Source organism: Orycteropus afer, unplaced genomic scaffold (genome assembly GCF_000298275.1).
Source record: "Orycteropus afer afer isolate SDZICR_OR568_19922 unplaced genomic scaffold, OryAfe1.0 scaffold00019, whole genome shotgun sequence".
Classification (NCBI taxonomy): Eukaryota; Metazoa; Chordata; class Mammalia; order Tubulidentata; family Orycteropodidae; genus Orycteropus; species Orycteropus afer.
Window position 1 is genome coordinate 5,483,636 of NW_006921606.1, and position 22,167 is coordinate 5,505,802.

Here is a 22,167-nt window from a genome sequence, read left to right on the forward strand (position 1 = left end):
ACCAAAGATTATTATTTGTGGTTACCAGGGTAGGAGGGAGAAGGAAAGGGGAAGCTTTTATTTTGGGGACATTGAGTTTATGTTAATAGGTAGTGGAATATTTTGGAAAAGAATAGCAATAATGATAGCACAACATGAAAAATGTAATCAATTTCCCTGAGCTGCAAGTGTGGAAGTTGTTATGTTGGCAAATGTCTTCTTGTGTATGTTTTCACCACAAAAAATAATTTAAAAAAAAAATTATGTTGAGTTAAAGAAGCCAGTCACAAGCAGGGTGTATTGTATGGTTCTATTTCTATGAAATGTTAAGAACAGACAAATCCATAGAGACAGAAAGTACATTAGTGGTTGCCTAGGGCTGGGGAAGGTGGAGCTTATTGAGGGATGACAACTAAGGAGTATGGGATTTTTGGGGATGGGGTAATGAAAATGTTACTAAATTGATTGTGGTGGTAGCTGCACAACCTTGGAATATACTAAAAGCCATTAAATTGTACACTTTATATGGATGAATTGTATGATAAGCAAGTCCCTTAACCTCTCTGTGCCTCACCTAGATATCATAGTCCATACTTTGTAGGATCATTGTAGGGATCAAATTAGTGAAATCATGTCACTGACATGCCTGGCACATAGGAAGCTGTCAAAATGTTAGTTTTTTTTTATCTCTAGATAAAATATTTTAGAAATATTTCACCTTAAACCATATTTTAGCATTGAAGTCTTTCCTTCCTTCCTTTCTTTTCCCAGAATATAAGAACTAACTCTAACTCTAATGACTGTAGCCAAGTGCCTAAGGCACTTGACTGCTAACCAGTAGGCTGGCAGTTCAAACTCACCAGCCACTCCTTGGAAGGAAGGATGGGCAATCTACTTCCGTAGTGATACTGCCTTGGAAACCCAAGGAGGGGTTGCTGTGAGTTGGGGCTGACTCAATGGCCCATAATAATAATGACCCAAGACTTTTTTTCTGGAAAATGTGGAAAGTTGTCAGGTTCTGTTTAGTCACCCATCTCAATTATAAGGGTTAAAACTAATACCTGAGTAATACACTCACACCTAAAAATAAGTGATTTTAGTGAGATTCAAAACTGAAAGTTGTTTCTTTCATAGTTCTAATTTTTTCCTCTACAGCACATAAACAGAACTCTATACATTGCTGGACCTTTCTTAGAGCAGAAATATGTGCTTCCAGAAAAGCTCATATTCACAGAAGGGCTTGTACACTCCTCATGATGCACACAAGTTTTCATTTCCTCCCTTAAAAAACAAATATGTGGATAATATTACTTTCCAGGGAAATGCATATGAGAACTCATAAGTTCTCAGGTTTTAGTTGGAGGAATGATGAGTTGAAGCTTAATGTGCAGCTGTAAAGTGTTGCCCTAGCTCCCAGGGGAGGGCGTTGCAGCCCAGCTTGTTAAGTCACAGCCCTCCTTTCAGACATCTGGTCAATAAAAGCTGCAGCATATCTTCAGAGACTATAAATGGCACATGTGAAAGCAGTGTTCTGATTATTCTCATCAGAGAGTTGCTGGATCTGATCTGTTGAGAGCTGAGTGAGCGCCTTTGTCTCTGACATATAACAAGTATGACCCTGCCCAGGGCCCTTATGTTGTTGTGTAGGGAAAGGGCCAGGAGGATGGACACTTGGCCAGCCAGCCTCTGCACGTCTTCTTCCCCAGGGCTCATGGAACACGTGGTCAGTGGAGTTGCAGGTGCCCTGTGAAAGTTCTTGCCATCCACAGCAGAGCTTGAAACAAGGGCTGGAATATCCAGCTCAGTGTCCATACCATCACCAAACTCAGTTAAGTATGTGGCCCAGAAAGGAGGGAAAAACATACAAGCAGACAATTGCTTTACTGTGTAACAGTGCACTGGGGAAACTGGTGCTTGAGTTGGACCCTGAAGGTCAACGTGAAGTTGCCAACAACCAAAGACGGCTCAGGGCTCAGATAGAGGAAGCCTGTCCATCAAGTGTGAAGGAGAACATGGGTGTGATTGCAGAGTTCAGGATGGCCAGTCCTTGATGGGTACACACGGGTGAACTGGGCCAAATGTTGCAGCTGCTGGTTCAGGGTTTGCTGTGAAATGGTCATGGAAATATCTAGAGACCAAAAATCCATTGAGCAAATGAACCATCCCTACAGCTGCTCTAGTATACGGCTTCCTGGAGTTTCTGGAACTGTTTCCCATCATTCTTTTTTATACTGTGATAGCTTTTATATGTGACCTATTTGATGCACAAGAAGTTTGCAATTGGGTGCTAATCTAAATGTTAGCAGTTCATATCTGCCCAGTGACTTCATGGGAGAAAAACCTGATACAATCTGCTTCCATACATAAAACAAAACAAAACTTACTGCTGTTGAGTCGCATCCAACTCATAGCAACCCTTCCTTGGGTTTCCAAGGTGGTAGGTATCACTATAGAAGTAGATTACGCAACCTTCCTTCTAAGGAGTGGCTGGTGGGTTTGAACTGCCAGCCTTATGGTTAGCAGTCAAATTCCTTAGGCACTATGCCACCAGAGCTCCTGCTTCCATAGATATTAGCCAAGAAAGCCCTATGAACAATCCTACTCTATAATACATGGGGTCACCATGAGTCAAAAGCTATTCAATGGGGTGGGTCAATTTGGTACTGTGCCTGGATTTGCCAGCCTCTCTAAGTGCTTAGAGAATCATAGTCAGGCATCTTCTTTCCTTATTTTGATTAATTTAGATAATCTAGGGGCTATTCCACAGAAGGAAGACTGCAATCTTCTTCCATAAAGATTTACCACATTGGAAACCCAAAGGGGGTCGCTATGAGTCAGAATCAACTTGATGGCAGGTAGTTTAGGGGCTATTCCTTGCAGCAAGATTGCATAGAGTAGGTGCTTACTCAATGCCAGATCGTTCCTTTTCACCTATTTTGAGGATGGCTAAAGTTGATGCTTTACCTCTTGGACAGACCACTCATTAGCTCAGGTTGTGTTGAAATACAACATCTCACACTGTTTCTTACAACTTAGACATGTTGAAAGTAAATAATCTCCCAGTGTTTTCTGTTATCTGCATTTGAGACTCATTGTATATTCAACATAAAATAACTGTGCCAGAAAACTATAACCTTGATGATGCCATTGTTTCTTTGCAGCACATTTCAGCAGATCTCCCAAAATCTTTACCAAGTTTGAACTTCAACCAAGTTGCAACTGAATAGAAACTGAACTTTGGATAGAAGCTAAAATTGTTTAGGACTATAGATGTGATGAGGTCTGAGATCAGCAGAATAATGGCCCCCCAAAATGTCCATATACTAATTCCTGGAACCTATAAATAGGTTACATGGCCAAGGGGAATTAAGGTAGCAGCTGACTTTAACATATGGAGATTGCCTGGATTATCTGAGAAGGCCCAATGTGATCACAAGGGCCCTTAAGTAGAAGAGGGAAGCAGAAGAGGAGGTTGAAGTGATGTGATGTGGGTAGGACTCAACCCACCATTCCTGGCTTTGAAGATGGAGGAGAGGGCCACAAGCCAAGGAATGTGGGAAGTCTCTAGAAGGCAAGGAAATGGATTCTTCTCCAGACCTTCCAAAAGCCCTGCTAATACCTTAATTTCAGGCAAGTGAGACCTATGTCAAGTTTCTGACCCACACTGTAACATAATGAATTTGCAGTGTTTGTGGTCATTTGTTATAGCAATAATGGGAAACTAATAGTGTCTCCTGTAGTGGTTGTGCTGCCCAAAGTATCTCATTAAGAAATATTTAACTTGAACTACATGCAGAGGAGCTGAGTCTGTGCTGGACAAAAAGAAAATTCCTCCCTCAGAGGAAATTACGAAAGTGTTAACTGTGACTTTCTAAAGATTACAGTTGTATTGCTCAAGGTATGCTAACTTAAACTTTACTAATAAAGTTGCTGTTAAGATTTTAGGGAACACAAGTGAAAAAAATAAGGCTAGTTGTAATTGTAATATAAATAGTTTCATGTAACTGTAGTTCCTCTCCCAAATTACTAGATTTAGAATTAATGATGTTTTACTCTACCGTTCAGTTGTACAGCGTGGTTCAAGTATGGTAAACAAGATCTCCTGAAGCCATAGTTATTCAGGTGAAATGGTTTCTATGAGCCAAAAGAAAGAAAGAAAGTTTCAAGAAAATCATTTTCTTCCTACCATGTCCTGATGTATTTGTCAAAATCAGGAGCAAGAAGCTGACTTGAAAAAAATAGCAAACACAAATTGCGAAGTGTCTGTGTACATGGCATGAAGATTATCTTGTAGATGCTTATCACATACTTTAGGCTTCAACATACAGATTCTCAGCAGGGACCAGGTACTGGCACAAACTGAAGATCAGCTTCTTCTCTTGAGTCTTACCTACCTGAGACTTAGGAAACACTTCTTTTTTCTCTTCCATCTCTTTCCTACCTGTTTCTAACCATCACTCCTTTTGCCAGTTTTTCAATCCATCAAGTATTAGAATGATGAATAGCCACTGAATGAAAGCCTGGAGTGGGCTCACTAATTCCCGAACATCCCCTGCTCGTGCTTGCAGACTTTGGGGCAGACAGCTCCTCTCCAAACCCCTTGACCACAAGATGAGGTGAGCAATGAGCCTCTGAGTGCTCCTGCAGCCCATGCTCATCTCCACCTCAGCAGAGAGCCTCGCACATATCTCCTGATTGTCTGTCTGTCTCCCAGACCACTGTGCTGTATTCATGTCTATATGTCAGAACTCAGCACAGAGCGGAGAGATAGAAGGAAGGGAGAAAGGACAGCTTTTTTTTTTAACCCAGCAAGACCTGTGTAGGCTTCTAAACCCCAGAATTATAAGAAAATAAATTTGTGATGTTTGTGGTAATCTATTATATTGTTGTTGTTGTTGTTGTTGTTGTTTTGCCGTTGAGTCAGCCCCGACTCATAGCGACCCCTCCTTGGGTTTCCGAGGCAGTATCACTATGGAAGTAGGATTGCCCAACCTTCCTTCCGAGGAGTGGCTGGTGGGTTTGAACTGCCAGGGAAAACTAATAAAGGATTATTAATTATTAATAAATTAATACAGGATTGGCTGGGAGTTTAGGATGCACATATGCTGCCTTTTGTGTGACCTTCAGCCACCTGGTCAGCCCCCCAGTCATTGAATCTTAGGGACCAGGACTAAAGGCCAAATTATGTATGGCAAGGCTACCCATTGCAGTAGCCTCTTCCCTGACATTGCTCCAGTCCTCCTGCTCATTCATTTCACCCCAGCCACCCTGACTTCCTTTCTGCTCTCCAGCTCTGCCAGCATGCTCCTGCATCAGGGCCTTTGCACCTGCTGTGCTCTCTGCCTGAAGCTCTTTCCCAAGATCTCTGTATGGCTCACTCCCCACTTCCTTCCATTCTCTGCTCAAATGACACCTATCAATGAGGCCTATCATGTTGCTTACTGCTCCTTTCTCTCCCTTAACCTGCTTGATTGTTGTTGCTAACTGCCATCGAGATACCCCTCAACTCATAGCAACCCCATGCACAATGTGGCAAAACACTGCTCAGTCCTGTGTCATCCACATGATCAGACCATTGTGACCCATATGGTTTTCATTGGCTGGTTTTTAGAAGTAGATGGACAAGCCTTTCTTCCTCATCTGTCTTAGTCTGGAACCTCCACTGAAACCTGTTTGGTATCATAGTAATATATAAGCCTCCATTGACATATGGCTAATAGCTGCACATCAGGTGCATTGGCTGGGAATCAAATCCAGGTCTCCCTCATGAAAAGTAAACATTCTGTCACTAACCACCAATGCCCCATTGCCCTGCTCTACTTTTTCTCTAAAGCACTTATTACTGATGGTATGTTCTAAATTTACATATAACATTATATACAATGTTATATTGTTCTTTGGCTTACTGTTTATCCCCATTAGAATATAAACTCCAGAAAGCAGGGAGTTAGTTCCATTCACTGCCTCATCACCAGAACCTAGTAACAGTGCCTGGCACATGATGAACCCTAAAAAAGTATACAGTGAATGGACAGATGAATGAGCAAGTAAGCTGAAATGGAGGTGAAGAGAGGCCCCTGTCAGCAAGAAAACCCTCTAGATGTTTTTAAAAAGGGAGGTAGCATGATCAGCTTTCTGTTTCAGGTAGAAGTTAGAGATATTTTGACTGATAAGGAAGAAACAAATGTTTGTCAGAGCTATCCAACCATGTGTTGGGCTGCTTTGCTAAGTGGTAGGCTCCTGGGAGCAAGGAATATTTGAGCAAGGACAAGAAAGAGGGCAGAGCTTGCTGGCTCACCTAGAGACCAAAGCAAAAGTCTTTTTCTGTTCTTAAAAGGGTACCCAAAGCTCCATTTGTGTCCTGAGAAGTCAAGATTCCTAAATTTGTCAGCTTCCTTCCAATACCTTGAAGCCACCAGAGACCCTGTCAGAATTGGGTTTGTTGAAATCTAGGCAGGGAAACAATATTTTAGAGCAGCATTTTCAAGCTGATTACTCCAACAACTAAGCTTCCCAGGACCCCCAAGTTGCCATACGCAAGCATCACAGTCACCACCCAGCAAGGTCTGCCCTCTTTGGAAAGCAGAGTGGTATGTTCAAGCTGTGACAGGACAACCCTGTGTCAGAGGCTGTACTAGTTAGCTTTTACAGCAGTAACAAACAACTTCAATATCTCCATGATATACAACAAAATAAAAACATTTCTGTCTCATAGTACATGAAAGCTGTGGCAGCTTTGGGGTAGGTATGCCTGATTGAGCTCCATGTGTCATATTATTCCAGAACCCGTGCTGTAGGTTGTCCCCTGTACTGGGATCTGCCATTGTCATGACAGAGGGTAGAAACAGAGGGTCAGGGCTAAACCATAGAGTCACATGTAGCGCTTCTACTTGAACATGACAAGCATGACAATCATATCCACACATACCTGTGGAGCAAATCATGCCATGTGACCAGGCACAACATCAATGAAAGTGGGTGGACACCCTCCCACAGGATGCATGATAGGCCATGTAACAACAGGCCAGCGCTGTAGTCCCACTGCAGGAGGGAGTGGCCAATGGGACAATAAGTCAGTGTACTATAAGCGTGTTTTGTACAGAAGAGTTTCTTTGCCAAGTAGACCATTGATCCAAGTAACCACTCCAGCTACACCCTCTGCTTCAAGACTCTGGAATTATTTCCAAAGTACATTGCACAGGTCCCTGAGTCTGTCTCCTCACTGCCACCATAGGCTTATGTCTATGACCATCTGGAAGGCCTTCAGGGTAAGCTGGCCTCTCTATGCAAGTGTGCTCTCACTGTCTGTCCTCCCTCTGGACAGGTGGGCAGCAGGGCCATGGAGCCCCTGCTCGGCAACCTGTGAGAAAGGCATCCAGCACCGGGAGGTGACCTGCATGTACCAGCTGCAGAATGGCACACATGTCGCCACACGGCCCCTCTACTGCCCAGGCCCCCGGCCAACACCAGTGCAGAGCTGCGAAGGCCAGGACTGCCTGTCCATCTGGGAGGCATCAGAGTGGTCACAGGTGGGTACCTGGGCTTCCTGTTGGTAGAGAAGTCACCAACAGGAGGACCTTGAGGCCCTCTTCACAGGGGCCTCAACATTACCTTTCACCTCATTGTGTTTGTGAGTTGCCAATACACTCCCTTGAATCACAGTCCTTCTGATCCCCAAATCACCTCAAACTTGCTTTCTAGCTTACATATTCTTAGGTTTTGTTTGAGATAGCAACACACTTCCCCCTTGTTTTTGATAAATGAGTATGTTAACATCACAGTGAAAAGTAGTTTGACCTCATTTCCTGTGAAAACTCACATATCTATATCCCTGGGTGGCATGGACAGTTAAGCACTCAACTACTAACTGAAAGGTTGGAGTTACCCCCAAGACTATTGCCCTAAAACAACCTTCTAACCTGTAACTGAAACCACTCCTGAAGACCACCTTTCTGCCAAATAATAGACTGGCCTGTAAAATAAACAACAACACCCAGAAGGAATGTGCTTCTTAGAACAACCAACTGTAAGAGACCAAAAAGGCAACATCTGCTCAAAAGCAAAGATGAGAAGGTAGGGAGGAGCAGGGGAATCAGACAACTGGAAATGGAGAACCCAGGCTATAAATGGGGAGAGTACAACACATTGCAGAAATCACAACCAATGTCACGGAACAATTTGTATATGAGCTATTGAATGGAAAGCTAATTTTGTTATGTAAGTTTTCACCTTAAGCATAATGAAATGTACCCCGCCCCTGCCAAAAAAAAAAAAAAAGATTTAATGAGATTTTTTTTAATTTCAATAAGAGATGGAATAAAATGTTGATACCTGCTTTAGGGGAAAAAAAAAAGTTTGAATCCTTTCAGAGGTGCCTTGGAAGAAAGATCTGGTGATCTGTGCAGCCTTTGAAAATCCTGTGTAGCACAGTTCTATTCTGCACACATAGGGTTGTCTTTTTTTTGCTTTTATATACACATCTATATAGATATAGATACACCTTTTGATATTTCCTTTGGAACTATTTGCACTGTTGTGTGATCTATTTGTTTTTCTGTTTGTTTGGTTATAAAATATTTCAAACAGAAATAAATACTAGTATAGTGAACCTCCGTGTGCTCGTAACCTAGCTTTAAAAACTTTCAATGGCTAATCATATTCTCTTTATTTATTTATTTTTAAATCCTTTCACCCATACGTATGATGTATTTGGGAAGGTCGCTTCCAGATTTTCCTTTAACTCTGTGGCAATCATTGTATATTGCAAAAGCCTGATGCTGGGAGGGAGAGTCTTTAGTGTGCAAGTCAAAGCTACAAATCTCATGCCATAAAGCATTTTGGAAAGAGGTCGATTAAGCCTTACATTTTAACTTTGAAGAATGATCCTGGAAATATTTTATCTTGGATGATATCATCGTCACAGGCCCACTTTACATTAATGATTTGGATTTTTGGTCTATGAAACAAAAAAGTCACTGAATAAAGGACAAGCTTCACTCAGGTCCTTAATCACAAGTATTTCAGAAAACTCAAAAAAAGCTTAGTCCAAGACACTCTCCAGTGTGGAAAATATTTTTAAAGTTTCTTTTTATTGCCAAACAGTTGGAATTATTTTGAATAAGAAAGTATTCAGCCCAATTTAAATGAACGAAAAGGCTGCCCTTAGCTACTCTGAAACATGGTTTGGTTTTCAGACAGACTTTGACATGGACCTGTTGAAAGGCCTGAGTCTCTAACTTGCCCTTTATGATTGCTTAGGAAAAGGAAGAATTTTAGAAGTATTGTTTTTGATTTTTCTTTTCTTTATGTGTACTTAAGTTTGCAACTTTACCACTCAAGGGAATTTTTTTGGACTACCTGCTAGAGGGGGTGTGAGTAAGTAGGCAGTACCCTCCATCCCTATCAGGTGAGCTTTAAGGCCTCTGATCACCTACCTGGCTTTTGATCCAGACAAGATGTATATTTTAATCTCATCAAAACTATAAATTTTCCACTTAAATTGTCTTATGAGGAAAAAATATATATGTGTGTGTGTGTGTGTGTGTGCCTTCTTACCAAAATAGCCAAGCCTGAAATTGTCAATTTTTGTTATAGCATTAAAGAGCACCATATTTGGAAAACATGAGACAATTGGAGCAAGATTTAAAGAAATATCTATATCTTTGTAGGAGTCCCTGAGTGGTGCAAAGCATTAAGCACTCAGCTACTAACCAAAAAGTTGGAGAATCAAGTCCATCCAGCAGCACCTCAGAAGAAAGGCCTAGTGATATACTCCAAAAAAGTCAACAATTGAAAATCCTATAGGACATAATTCTACTGATAAACATGAGGTCACCATGAGTTGGAATTGACAAGACAGCTGGTTTGCATAGTGCAAATGGTTAATGTACTCAACTGCTAACCAAAAGGTTGGAGGTATGAGTCCACCCAGAGATACCTCAGAAGAAAAGTCTGCAGATCTACTTCCAGAAAATCAGTCATTGAAAACACTATGGAGGGAGAGGGTTAAGATGGTGTCCTACTAACAGACCATGTGCCAGATCTCTCTGTCAACAGAGATTTTGAGAAACTCAGTAAAACAGATACTAATAGTGATCCTAAAGTTACAAGTATCTAATGACAAGATAAATATTAGATCCAGTGAAGACGGGGAAAGGGAGCAGGTTAAGTGACTGGGAAACATGAAAAATCCGCCCAGCTAAAGGAGCATTAGAAACACAAAGGAGGTTGAGGAGGAGGAAAAAAAGAAAAAACTTCATGGAACCCATAGGCCTTAAAGACACATAATAGATCAGGAGAATTTCAAGGTGAACTAAAACTGTGCCTGTGGGTGAAGATCATGCTGGGAAATGTATCAGGCCTCCCATAGCTTAAGCTGCCGCAGTGACCCTAAGAGAGTAAGGGAAAGGGAAGAGAAACTCTCTGTGAATAAACAAAACCTCAAATGAGACCCACAGTAGTGGGCATAAGTCCAACTCTTAGCAACCATTTTTAGCACAGAGTGGAACTGAAGCCTGAGATTTCAGGCCTTGTGGATCTACAGGGAGAAGAGATGTCCTTTCTCCTACTGGGCAGCTGATGGGTTTGAACTGCAGGGCTTTGATTGAGGGCTAAATGCTACCATCTGCAAACTGATCCAAACAGAGCGAAAGGCTGCAGCTGTCCTTCTCCACTCTGTGTCACTGACTGAACCATCTCACACTAAGAACAAAAAAACAAGCTTTAACTTTCTCCCCTGGAGGTCACTTCTTGCATCAATCTCCTTTCTCCTACACAGGTACTCCAGTGAATGAGCAGATTCTGTCACAACAGCCAGCTCCCAGGGCCGCTGACTGAACATAACTAGAAAAATCCCTCCTAAAATACCTTATCCTTACTTCATTTTTTAATTTTCATCTTACCCATTTTTTTTTCCTTTCTATCAATCATTTACCACTTTACATCTTTGTCTTCTTTCATTTTACTAAACCTTCATCGCTTTCACCCATGCACTTTTGTTTTCTTTCTTTTTCTTTCTTCCCTATTACTTAACATCTTTTTTTATTCTATCATTTCATCTCTCCTTCTTCTCCTTGGCTTCCCCCGATCCCCTGCCTCATCAAAAGAGAGGAACATATTAACTCTCTGGTGGCATAGTGCCTAAGGCATTTGACTGCTAAACAGAAGGTTGATGGCTCAAACCCACCAGCCACTCCATGGAAGGAAGACTGAGCAATCTACTTCGATAAAAATTAACCCCCTCAGAAACCCAAAGAGGGTCGCTATGAATTGGAATTGATGCAATAGCAGTGAGTTTTGTTTTGTTTTGTTTAAGTCAGCCATAGCTACTACACTGACCACCTCACCCAAAAGATAACACCAATAGCTCCTACACTTCAGGATCAAAGACAGATGGACAACACCTGCTCATCCCAACTGCAACTCCTCTCCATGATGAACAGAGACCTATACCCACATCCCCACCAGTGACCCACCAACACAGAGGAAGCTGGAGAGCGACCCAGCACAGCCAAGCTAACAACCAAAGAAGTATACCTGCTCCACACTTCCAGATATATTAAAACAAAGTAAAATATAAAACCTGGGTGAAACAAATCAGTACATAACTAACAAATAAAGACAATAATTTAAAAATGTCTAGAAAATGACAACTTCAAAAAATAATAAGAAGAAGATAAGTGTCCAAACTAAAGAATTAGGAAATCTCCCCAAAGTAATAGAACTATCTGATAAGGAATTCAAAACATATGTATGTATAAGACCCTCCAAGAGCTCAAGGAAACCATAAAAAGAAGTAATGAGAAGACAGACAATACTCTTGAAGAATTCAGGGAAATCATTGAAGAGCAAAATGACAAATACACAATTAAAAATCATACAAAAATAACAATTAGAACTCCAGAAGATGAACACTAAAATTACAGAGATAGGTAACACATTAGAAAGACAAAAGAGTAGACTAGAACTGGCTGAACAGCACATTTCCCAGCTAGAAGACAAATCCCTTGATGCCAGCTTGTATGAGGAAAAATCAGAACAAAGATTTAAGAAAAATGAAGAAAACCTAAGAGTTGTATGGGATGACATGGAAAAAAAAAAATAACATACTCATGATTGGAATCCCAGAAGAAGAGGAAGAAAAAAAAAAAAAGCAGATAATTGTCAAAGCCTTGAGAACAGAAAATTTCCTCCATATCATGAAGGAAGAAAAGATATTCATCCAAGAAGCTGAACGAACCCCACACAGAATAGATCCCGAGAGAAAGTTACCAAGACATATCATAATCAAACTTTCCAAAACCAAAGACAAAGAAAGAATCTTGGGAGCAGCTCAGGAAAAGTGAAATGTTACCTATAACAGGCAACCAATAAAATTAAGTTCTAATTTCTTAGCAGAAACCATACAGGCAAGAAGGCAATTGGATGGCATATACAAAACCTTTAAGGAAAATAATTGCCAACCAAGAATTATATATCCTGCCAAACTGCCCCTCAAATATTAGGGTGAAATTAAGACATGCCCTGACAAACAGAAATTGAAGGGATTTGTGAAAAGCAGACCAACCCTGCAAGAAATGATAAAGGGAGTACTTCCAATAGAAAAACCACAACAGAGAATAACAATTAAAATCAAGACACTTGACACCACCACCTAGAAACCAGCCCAGAAAAAGATTCTCAACATAATCTCACAAAAAAAGAATGTAAATAGAGAAATAGGGAAGTCAATCTGCAAACAATGCCAGCAACAAAGCAAATAGAGGGAATAAATGTTGTAATTACAAAACTTCCAAGTGGACAGGAGTCAGGACAATGTCTTTATAGAACAGACTGTTCCAAACTTAGGGAGATTAGAATTTACTTCAGGGTAAGCACAAAGAAAATTAACAATCCTTCTAACTAAACTGAGAAATAAGAAAATTACAAGGGCTTAGTAAATACAAAACCAACAATAATGAAGAAAAGAGAAAAAATACTTCATAACAAAATGAACTCAGTATAGAAAAATATTTGGAACAAAGAAATCACCAACAACACAACAAAAAACACAATAGAATGATAATAAATTCATACCTATCATTAATTACAGTGAATATAAATGGACTAAGTGCACCAGTCAAGAGAAAGAGAGTGGCAGATTGGATAAGATAAGATCTATCAATATGCTGTCTATAAGAGACGCATTTAGACACAAAGATAAAAATAAATTAAAAATGAAGGGATGGGGAAAAATATATCAAGCTAATGGCAACCAAAAAAGACCAGGAGTGGCAATATTAATCTCTCATAAAATAGCATTCAAGGTGAAGACCAGCATAAAGGACAAAGAAGGACACTATATGATGTTAAAAGGGTCAGTTGACCAAGAGGACATGACCATAATAAATATCTGTGCACCCAATGAAAGAGCTCCAAAATGCATAACTTACTGCCATTGAGTCGGATGCAACTCATAGTGACCCCTCCTTGGGTTTCTGTATCACTACAGAAGTAGATTGCTCAGTCTTCCTTCTGAGGAGTGGTTGGTGGGTTTGAACCTCCAGCCTTCTGGTTAGCAGTCAAATGCCTTAGGCACTATGCTACCAGAGCTCTTCAAAATGCATAAAAGAAACATTAACTGAATTGAAAGAAAAATAGACAACTCTACAATACTAGTAGGAGACTTTAACACACCACTTTTGAGGAAAGAACAACTAGGGGAAAAAAATCAACAAAGATACAGAACAGCTCACCACCACGATCAACCAACTTGACCTCATAAGTATATACAGAGTATTCCACCGAACAAAAACACAATATACATTCTTCTCCAGTGCACGTGGATCATTCTCCAGACTAGACCATATATTAGTCCACAAAACAAGTCTCAATACATTTAAAAACATTGAAATACCACAAAGCATCTTCTCAGATCAAACTGCTATTAAGTTAGAAATCAATACTAGGAAGACCAAAGGGAAAAAAAAAAGTCAAAGACATGGAAACTGAATAAATAATACACTGCTCAAAAACTACTGGGTAACAGAAGAAATAAAGTGTGAAATAAAAAATTTCTAGAAACAAATGAGAATGAAAATAGAATTTACCAAAACCTTTGGGACACAGCAAAGCAGTACTCAGAGGTCAATTTATAGCAATAAATGCATATATTAAAAAAAAAAAGAAGAAGAAGAATCACAATCAAGACTTCAACTCAACAACTCCAACAATTATGGAAAGAACAACAAAAGAAACCTACAGTATCCAGAAGAAAGGAAATAATAAAGATCAGAGCAGAAATAAATTAAGCAGAAAAGAAAATCAGTAGAGAAAAATCTACAAGACAAAAGCTGGTTCTTCTAAAAGATTAACAAAATTGACAAACGGTTGGCAAATGTAACAAAGGAAAAGAAAGAAATGATGCAGTAACACAAATAATAAATGAAAAGGGCAATATTAAAACAGAACCAACTGAAATAAAAAGGAATATAACAGAGTATTATGAAGAACTGTACTCCAACAGATTTGAAAACCTAGAAGAGATGGGCAAATTTCTAGAAACACAACACTTACCTAAGTTATTCCACCACTCATTTGTCAATTTGTTATACTGTGGTGGTTTGTGTGTTGCTGTGAATCTGGAAGCTATGCCACCAGTATTTCAAATACTGCAGGGTCAGCTATGGTGGACAGGTTTCAGCAGTGCTTCCAGACTAAGACAGACTCAGAAGAAGGAAGAGGACATCCACTTCTTGAAGAATTGAGCAGTTAAAACCTTATGAAAAGCAGTGAAATACTGTCTGATATATTACTGGAAAACTTTATGAATAGCCCTGAAACATTGTTTGATATATTGCCAGAAGATGAGCCCCTCAGGTCACAAGGCACTCAAAATACAACTGGGGAAAAGCTGCCTCCTCAGAATAGGGTTGACCTTAATGATGTGGATAGAGTAAAGCTTTTGCAACCTCCATTTACTGATGTAGCATGACTCAAAATGAGAAGCAGCTGCAAACATCCATTAGTAACTGGAACATGTAATGTGAGAAGTATGAATCTAGGAAAATGGGAATTTGTAAAAAATGAAATGGAATGCATAAAGATCGATATGCTAGGCATTAGTGAGCTGAAATGGACTGGTTTTGGCCATTTTGAGTCAGGCAACCATATGACCCACTACATCAGGAATGACAAATTGAAGAGGAATGTCATGACATTCATTGTCACAAAGAATGTTTCCAGATCCTGAAATATAATGCTGTCAGTGATAGGATAATATCCATATACCTACAAGGAAGACCAGTTAATACCACTATTATTCAAATTTACACACCTACCACCAAAGCCAAAGATGAGGAAATTAAAGTATCTTTACCAACTTTTACATTCTGAAATTGACCAAACATGCAATCACGATGTGTTGATTATTACTGGTGATTGGAATGCTAGAGTTGGAAACAAAGAATAGTCACCAGTAGTTGGAAAATAAGGTCTTGATGATAGAAATGATGCTGAAGGTCGCATGATAGAATATTACCAGACCAGTGACTTATTCATTGCAAATACCTTTTTTCAACAACATAAATGGAGCGGACTTTGCCAGATGGAGTACAGAGGGATCAGATCGACTACATCTGTGGAAAGAGGCGATAGAGAAGCTCAATATCTTCAGCCAAAACACGACCAGGAGCTGACTGTGGAAGAGATAATCAATGCTCATATGCAAGTTCACCTTGAAATTGAAGATAATTAAAACAAGTCCAGGAGAGCCTAAATATGGCCTTAATTATATCCTTTCTGAATTTAGAGACCATCTAAAAAATAGATTAGATACATTGAACACCAGTGACCAAAAACCAGATGAATTGTTGGATGACACCAAAAATATCATCCATGAAGAAAGCAAAAGATCATTAAAAAGACAAGAAAGGAAGAAAAGACCAAAATGGATGTCAGAAGAGACTCTGAAACTTGCCCTTGAACAGAGACTAGCTAAAGCAAATGGAAGAAATTACAAGATAAAAGAGCTGAACACATTTCAAAGAGCAGCTCAAGAATACAAAGTCAATTATTATAAGGAAACATGCAAAGACATGGAGTTAGAAAACCAAAAGGGAAGAACATGCTCGGCATTTCTCAAGCTGAAAGAACTGAAGAAAAAATTCAAGCCTTGAGTTGCAATATTGAAAGATTCTATGGGCAAAATATTGAATGATGCAGGAAACATCAAAGAACATGGAAGGAATACACAAAGTCACTGTACCAAAACAAATTGGTCAATGTTCATCCATTTTAGGAGGTGGCACATGATCAAGAATCAATGGTAATGAAGGAAGAAATCAAAGCTTCACTGAAGGAATTGGCAAAAAAAAAAAAAAAAGCTCCAGAAATTGATGGAATATCCACTGAGACATTTCAACAAACAGATGCCGTGCTGGAGGCACTCACTGATCTATGCCAAGAAATTTGGAAGACAGCTACCTGGCCAACTGACTGGAAGAGAACCATATTTATACCCATTCCAAAGAAAGGTGATCCCACAGAATGTGGAAATTATTAAGAAGTATCATTAATATCACACATAAGTAAAATCCTGCTGAAGATAATTCAAAAATGGTTGTAGCAGTATATTCACAGGGAATGTCCAGAAATGCAAGCTGGGTTCAGAAGAGGATATGGAATGAAGGATATCACTGCTGATGTCAGATGGATCCTGGCTGAAAGCAAAGAATACCAGAAAGATGTTTATGTGTGTTTTATTGACTATGCAAAAGCATTCAATTATGTGGATCATAACAAATTATGGATAACATTGAGAAGAATGGGAATTCCAGAACACTGTGCTCCTGAGGAACCTGTACATAGATCAGGTGGCTGTCATTCAAACAGAACAAGAGGATACAGCATGGTTTAAAATCAGGAAGGGAGCACATCATGGTTTCCACATACATATTCAATCTGTATGCTGAGCAAATAATCTGAGAATCTGGACTACATGAAAAGGAGCATGGCATCAGGATTAGAGGAAGACTTATTAACAACCTGTGATATGCAAACAACACAACCTTGCTTGCTGATTGTGAAGATGACTTGAAGCACTTAGTGATGAAGATTAAAGACTACACAGTCTTCAGTATGTATTACACCTCAACATAAAGAAAATTAAAGTCCTCACTGGACCAATAAGCAGTATCACAATAAATGGAGAAAAGATTGAAGTTGTCAAAGATTCCATATTACTTGGTTCCACAGTCAACACCAATGGAAGCAGCAGTCAAGAAATCAGACAATGTATTGCATTGGGCAAATCTGCTGCAAAAGACCTCTTTGAAGTGCTGAAGAGCAAAGATGTCTATTTGAAGACTGAAGTGCACCTAACCCCAGCCATGGTATTTTCAATCACTTTATCTGCATGTGAAACCTGGACAATAAATAAGAAAGACCAAAACAGAGTTGATGCTTTTGAGTTGTGGTGTTGGTAAAGAATACTAAAAGTACCATGGACTGCCAGAAGAATGAACAAATCTGTCCTGGAAGAAGTGCAGCCAGAATGCTCCTTAGAAGCGAGAATGGCCAGACTTCATCTCACCTACTTTGGTCATGTTGTCAGAAGGGACCATTCCCCAGAGAAGGATATCATGCTTGATAAAGTGGAGAGTCAACAAAAAAGGAAAAGGCTCTCAATGAGATTGCTTGACACAGTGGCTGCAACGATGTGCTTAAGTATAGCAAGGATTGTGAGGCTGGTACAGGAACGGGCAGTGTTTCATTCTGTTGTACGTAGGGTTGCTATGAGTCAGAGACCACTCGATGGTGCCTAACAGCAACAACAAAAACTAACCCAGTTTGAGATAGAATACTTGAACAGGTCATTTAAAAACCCCACAAAAGAAAGTCTGACCCAGAGAGCTTCACTGGAGAATTCTACCAAACGTTCAGAGAAGAGTTGACACCAATACTGCTCAAACTATTCCAGACCATAGGAAATTATGGAATACTCCCAAATTCATTCTACGTAGCAAGGATAACCCTGATACCAAAACCATTTAAAGACACCACTAAAAAGGAAAACTACAGATAAATATCCTTTATGAATATAGATGCAAAAATCTTCAACAAAATCCTAGCCAGCAGAATCCAACAATATATCAAAAATAAATAAATAAATAATACACCATGACCAGGTGGGATTCAACCAGGTATGCAAGAATGGTTCAACATCAGCAAGACAATCAATGTAATCTATCACATAAATAATACAAAAGAAAAGAACCATATGATCATATCATTTGATGAAGAAAAGGCATTTGATAAAATCCAATACCCATTCCTGTTCAAAGCTCTCAGCAAAATAGGAAAAGAAGGGAAAATCCTCAACATAATAAAGGGCATATATGAAAAACCAACAGCCAATATTATTGTCAATGGAGAAAGACTCAAACCATTTCTCTTGCAAAAGAACACCAGGCAAGGATGCCTTCTATCACCACTTCCATTTAACATTGTTTTGGAAGTCCTAGCCAGGGAAATAAGGCAAGAAAGAGAAATAAAAGACCAAGCAAGAAGTAAAGCTATTTCTATGTGCAGATAACAATATCCTATACATAGAAAATCCAAGATACTCAGCAAGAAAGTGACTGGAACTAATACAAAGTTTCACCAAAGTGGCAGGATACAATATCAACGTACAAAAATCAGTTGGATTCCTCTACATCAACAAAGAGGTATCTTAAAAGGAAATAAGGAAAACAATATCATTTATGATAGCTACCAAAAAGATAAAATACTTATGAATAAATTTTACTAGGGACACAAAAACTTATACAAACAAAACTACAAAGCACTACTACAAGAAACTACAAGAGACCTGCATAAATGGAAGAACATACTATGTTCATGGAAATGAAGACTGAATATCATGAAAATGTCAATAGTACCCATACCAATCTCTACATTCAATGCAGTCTCGATCCAGATTCTCTCAGCATTGTGTAAGGACATGGGAAAACCAATCACTAACTTTATATAGAAAGGAAAGAGACCTCAGATAAGCAAAGCACTGCTGAAGTAGAAAAACAAAGTAGGTCTCACACTCCCCAATCTCAAAACCTACTATACAACCACAGTAATCAAAACAGTGTGGTATTGGTACAATGATAGATGAATAGACCAACAGAACAGAACCGAGTATCAAGACATAGATCCATCCACCTATGGATAGCTGATCTTTGACAAAGGGCCAAAACCCATTTAATGGGGGAGAGATAACCTCTTTAACAAATGATGCTGGCAAAATTGGATATCTACTTGCAGAAAAATAAAACAAGACCCATACCTCACTACATACACAAAAATGAACTCAAGATGGATCATGGACTTAAATGTAAAACCCAAAACCATAAAGTTCATCAAAGATAAAATAAGGGCAAATATGCAGGCCCTAATTTTTGGCATAAATAGACTATCATGCATAACAGAAAATGCAGAAGCAGCAGAAGAGAAAATAGATGACTGAGAACTTTTAAAAATTAAATTCTTTTAAGAAGAAATTGAACAGGTCATTAAAAAACTCCCCACAAAAGAAAGTCTTCCAAAGACTTCTCCAAATGGGTGAGAAGAGAACCTACAGATTGGAAAAAAATATTTGGCTATGACATATCTGACAAGGGACTTATCTCTAAAATTTATAGAAAACTTCACCTCAAAATAAAAAGCACAAATAATCGCATTCAAAAATGGGCAAAGCACATGAACAAACACTTCAATAAAGAAGATATACAGGCAGCCATCAAATTCTTGAGGAGATGCTCACACTCATTAGCCATTAGAGAGATGCAATTCAAAACAAAAATAAGACATCCTCTCACCCCAGCAATAATAGCAAAGTTCAACAAGACAGAAAATAACAAATGCTTGTGAGGATGTGGCGAGATTGGATCTCTCATACACTGCTGGTGGGACTGTAAAATAGCACAGCCACTGTGGGAAATGGTATGGCATTTCCTTAAAAATTTGGATGTAGAAATACCATTTGATCCAGCAATTCCATTACTAGGAATATATCCTAAAGAGATGAGATCCAGGATGCAAATAGACATATGTACACGCATGTCCATCACAGCACAATTCACTTTAGCAAAGAGATGTAGACAACCTAAGTGCCCATCAACAGATAAATGGACAACCAAATTATGGTATGTTCACACAATGGAATACTATGCAACATTAAAGAATAATGAAGAATCCACAAATCACCTCATAAGGTGCATGAATTTGGAGGCCATTTTGCTGAGTGAAATAAGTCAGTCACAGAAGGACAAAGATTGAATGAGTCCATTATTGTAAAAACTCAAGGAAAGGTTTACACAGGGAAGGAAATTCACTTTGTTGGTTACCAGGGATAGGAGATAGGAGGGTTTATTTCTGACTAGGTAAGAGTCACATACTGATTTGGGTGAAGGAAAAGACAATGACAATAGTGAAAAGGAGGACCCCAAAACATGCACAAAAGATATAGACAACAGAAGCAAATACTATTATATGCACAATATCGCATTGCCAGTGGCAGCAAACACTAGGCTATGGGTAAATGCATAGACAGGTGAGAAGATCGGGTGTTGCTAGGTGAACAGGAATATAACCAAGACCAAGGATAGATTTGGCTGAAGATAGTCTTACATATGTACTTGTGGTACAAAATTATCCACATACATTACAGAACTTAACAGGGGACAAGGTTGGAATAGCTTATCAAAGACAACTAAACACCTTGAGGGAGAGAGTCACCAGGGCTGTGGGCTTGGGACCATAGTCTTGGGGGACATAATGCTCAATTGGAACAACACAGTACATAAAAATTTTGTTCTACATCCTACTTTGGTGAGTAGTGACTGGGGTCTTAAAAGCTTTTGAACAGCCATCTAAGATATAACTATGGGTCTCCTCTCCTCTGGACCAAAGAACAGTGAAGAAAATCAAAGTCATTTGGAAATAATTAGTCCAAAGATATGGCAGACCAGAGGGACCTCAGCCTTCATGACCCTGAAACTGGAAGAACTAAGTAGTGCCCTGCTACCATTGCCAACTACTCAGATAGGGATCAAAATTGGAGATCCTGGATAGAGTGGGAGGAAAAATGTGGAACAAAATACAACACAAAAATGACCAGAAGTACTGGTCTAACAGAGACTGGTGGAACCCCCAAGGTCCCTTTAAACCAACCCCTCATCCTACACCCAAAATCTAATACATTTACTCTCCCAACTCCCCCCAGAATATATCATAAACAGTTTCTGAAGCATGTGTATTTCTTCTAAAGCAAACCATTTGAAATTAGTGTAAAAATAAAACTCAGTAGGTCTTTCAGATGGAGAACTAAATTGAAATCATAGAAGAAATAAATCTAGATGACATCCTGGGATAAATACTAATAATAGAAATCTCTCATAAAAATATTTATGTTTTATGTACACTTTTTTTTTTTTCAGAGACCACAATTCAACTTTTTTGTTGTTCTTTTCTCACTTGTGATTTGGGTGAAAATTTACATGGCAAATTGGTTTTCCATTCAACAGTTCATACACATTTTGATTTGTGACATTGACTGCAATCCCCACAATATAAAAGCTCTCTTCCAACTTCCTCCTTGTGTTTACTGTTTCCATTCATCCTTCCCTCCTATCCCTTCCTGCCTTCTGAGCTTAATCCCTGGGCAAATACTGCCCCTTTGTTTTGTTCTAAGAAATGTGTACCTCCCTGGTGTTATTGTTCATTTTATAAATTTGTCTATTGTTTGGCTGAAAATTGAGCCCCAGGGGTGAATTCAGGGCCAAGCCTGAAGGGTATCTAAGGGTGGTAATCTTGGGGTTCCACCAGTCTCTATCACACCAGTAAGCCTGGTCTTTTTATGATCTTGAGTTTTGTTCCACATTTTTCTCTCATTCTGTGTGGGACCTCCTACTGTGATCCCTTCAGAGCAGCCAGCTGTGATAACCAGGCACCATCTAGTTCTTCCAGTTTCAGGATCATGGAGGTGGGGGTTCACATGGTCCATTACTCCTTTGGACTAATTATTTCCCCATGTCTTTGCTTTTCTTCACACTTCTTTGCTCCAGAGAGACCAATAGTTGCACCTTAGATAGGTGCTCACAAGGTTTTTAGACCCCACTTGTTACTCACCACAGTAGGATGTAGAGCATTGTCTTTGTG

General features: G+C 39.3%; 1 protein-coding gene across 1 annotated transcript in view; it reads left to right on the forward strand.

The window, feature by feature from the left end:
- The window catches only part of ADAMTS17 (ADAM metallopeptidase with thrombospondin type 1 motif 17), a 918,064-nt gene that overhangs the window by 836,512 nt on the left and 59,385 nt on the right, over positions 1-22,167 (forward strand). The window contains exon 20 of the mRNA XM_042783577.1: positions 7,304-7,508. Within this exon, the coding sequence (XP_042639511.1) occupies positions 7,304-7,508 (205 nt within the window). The remainder of the gene's footprint in view (positions 1-7,303; positions 7,509-22,167) is intronic.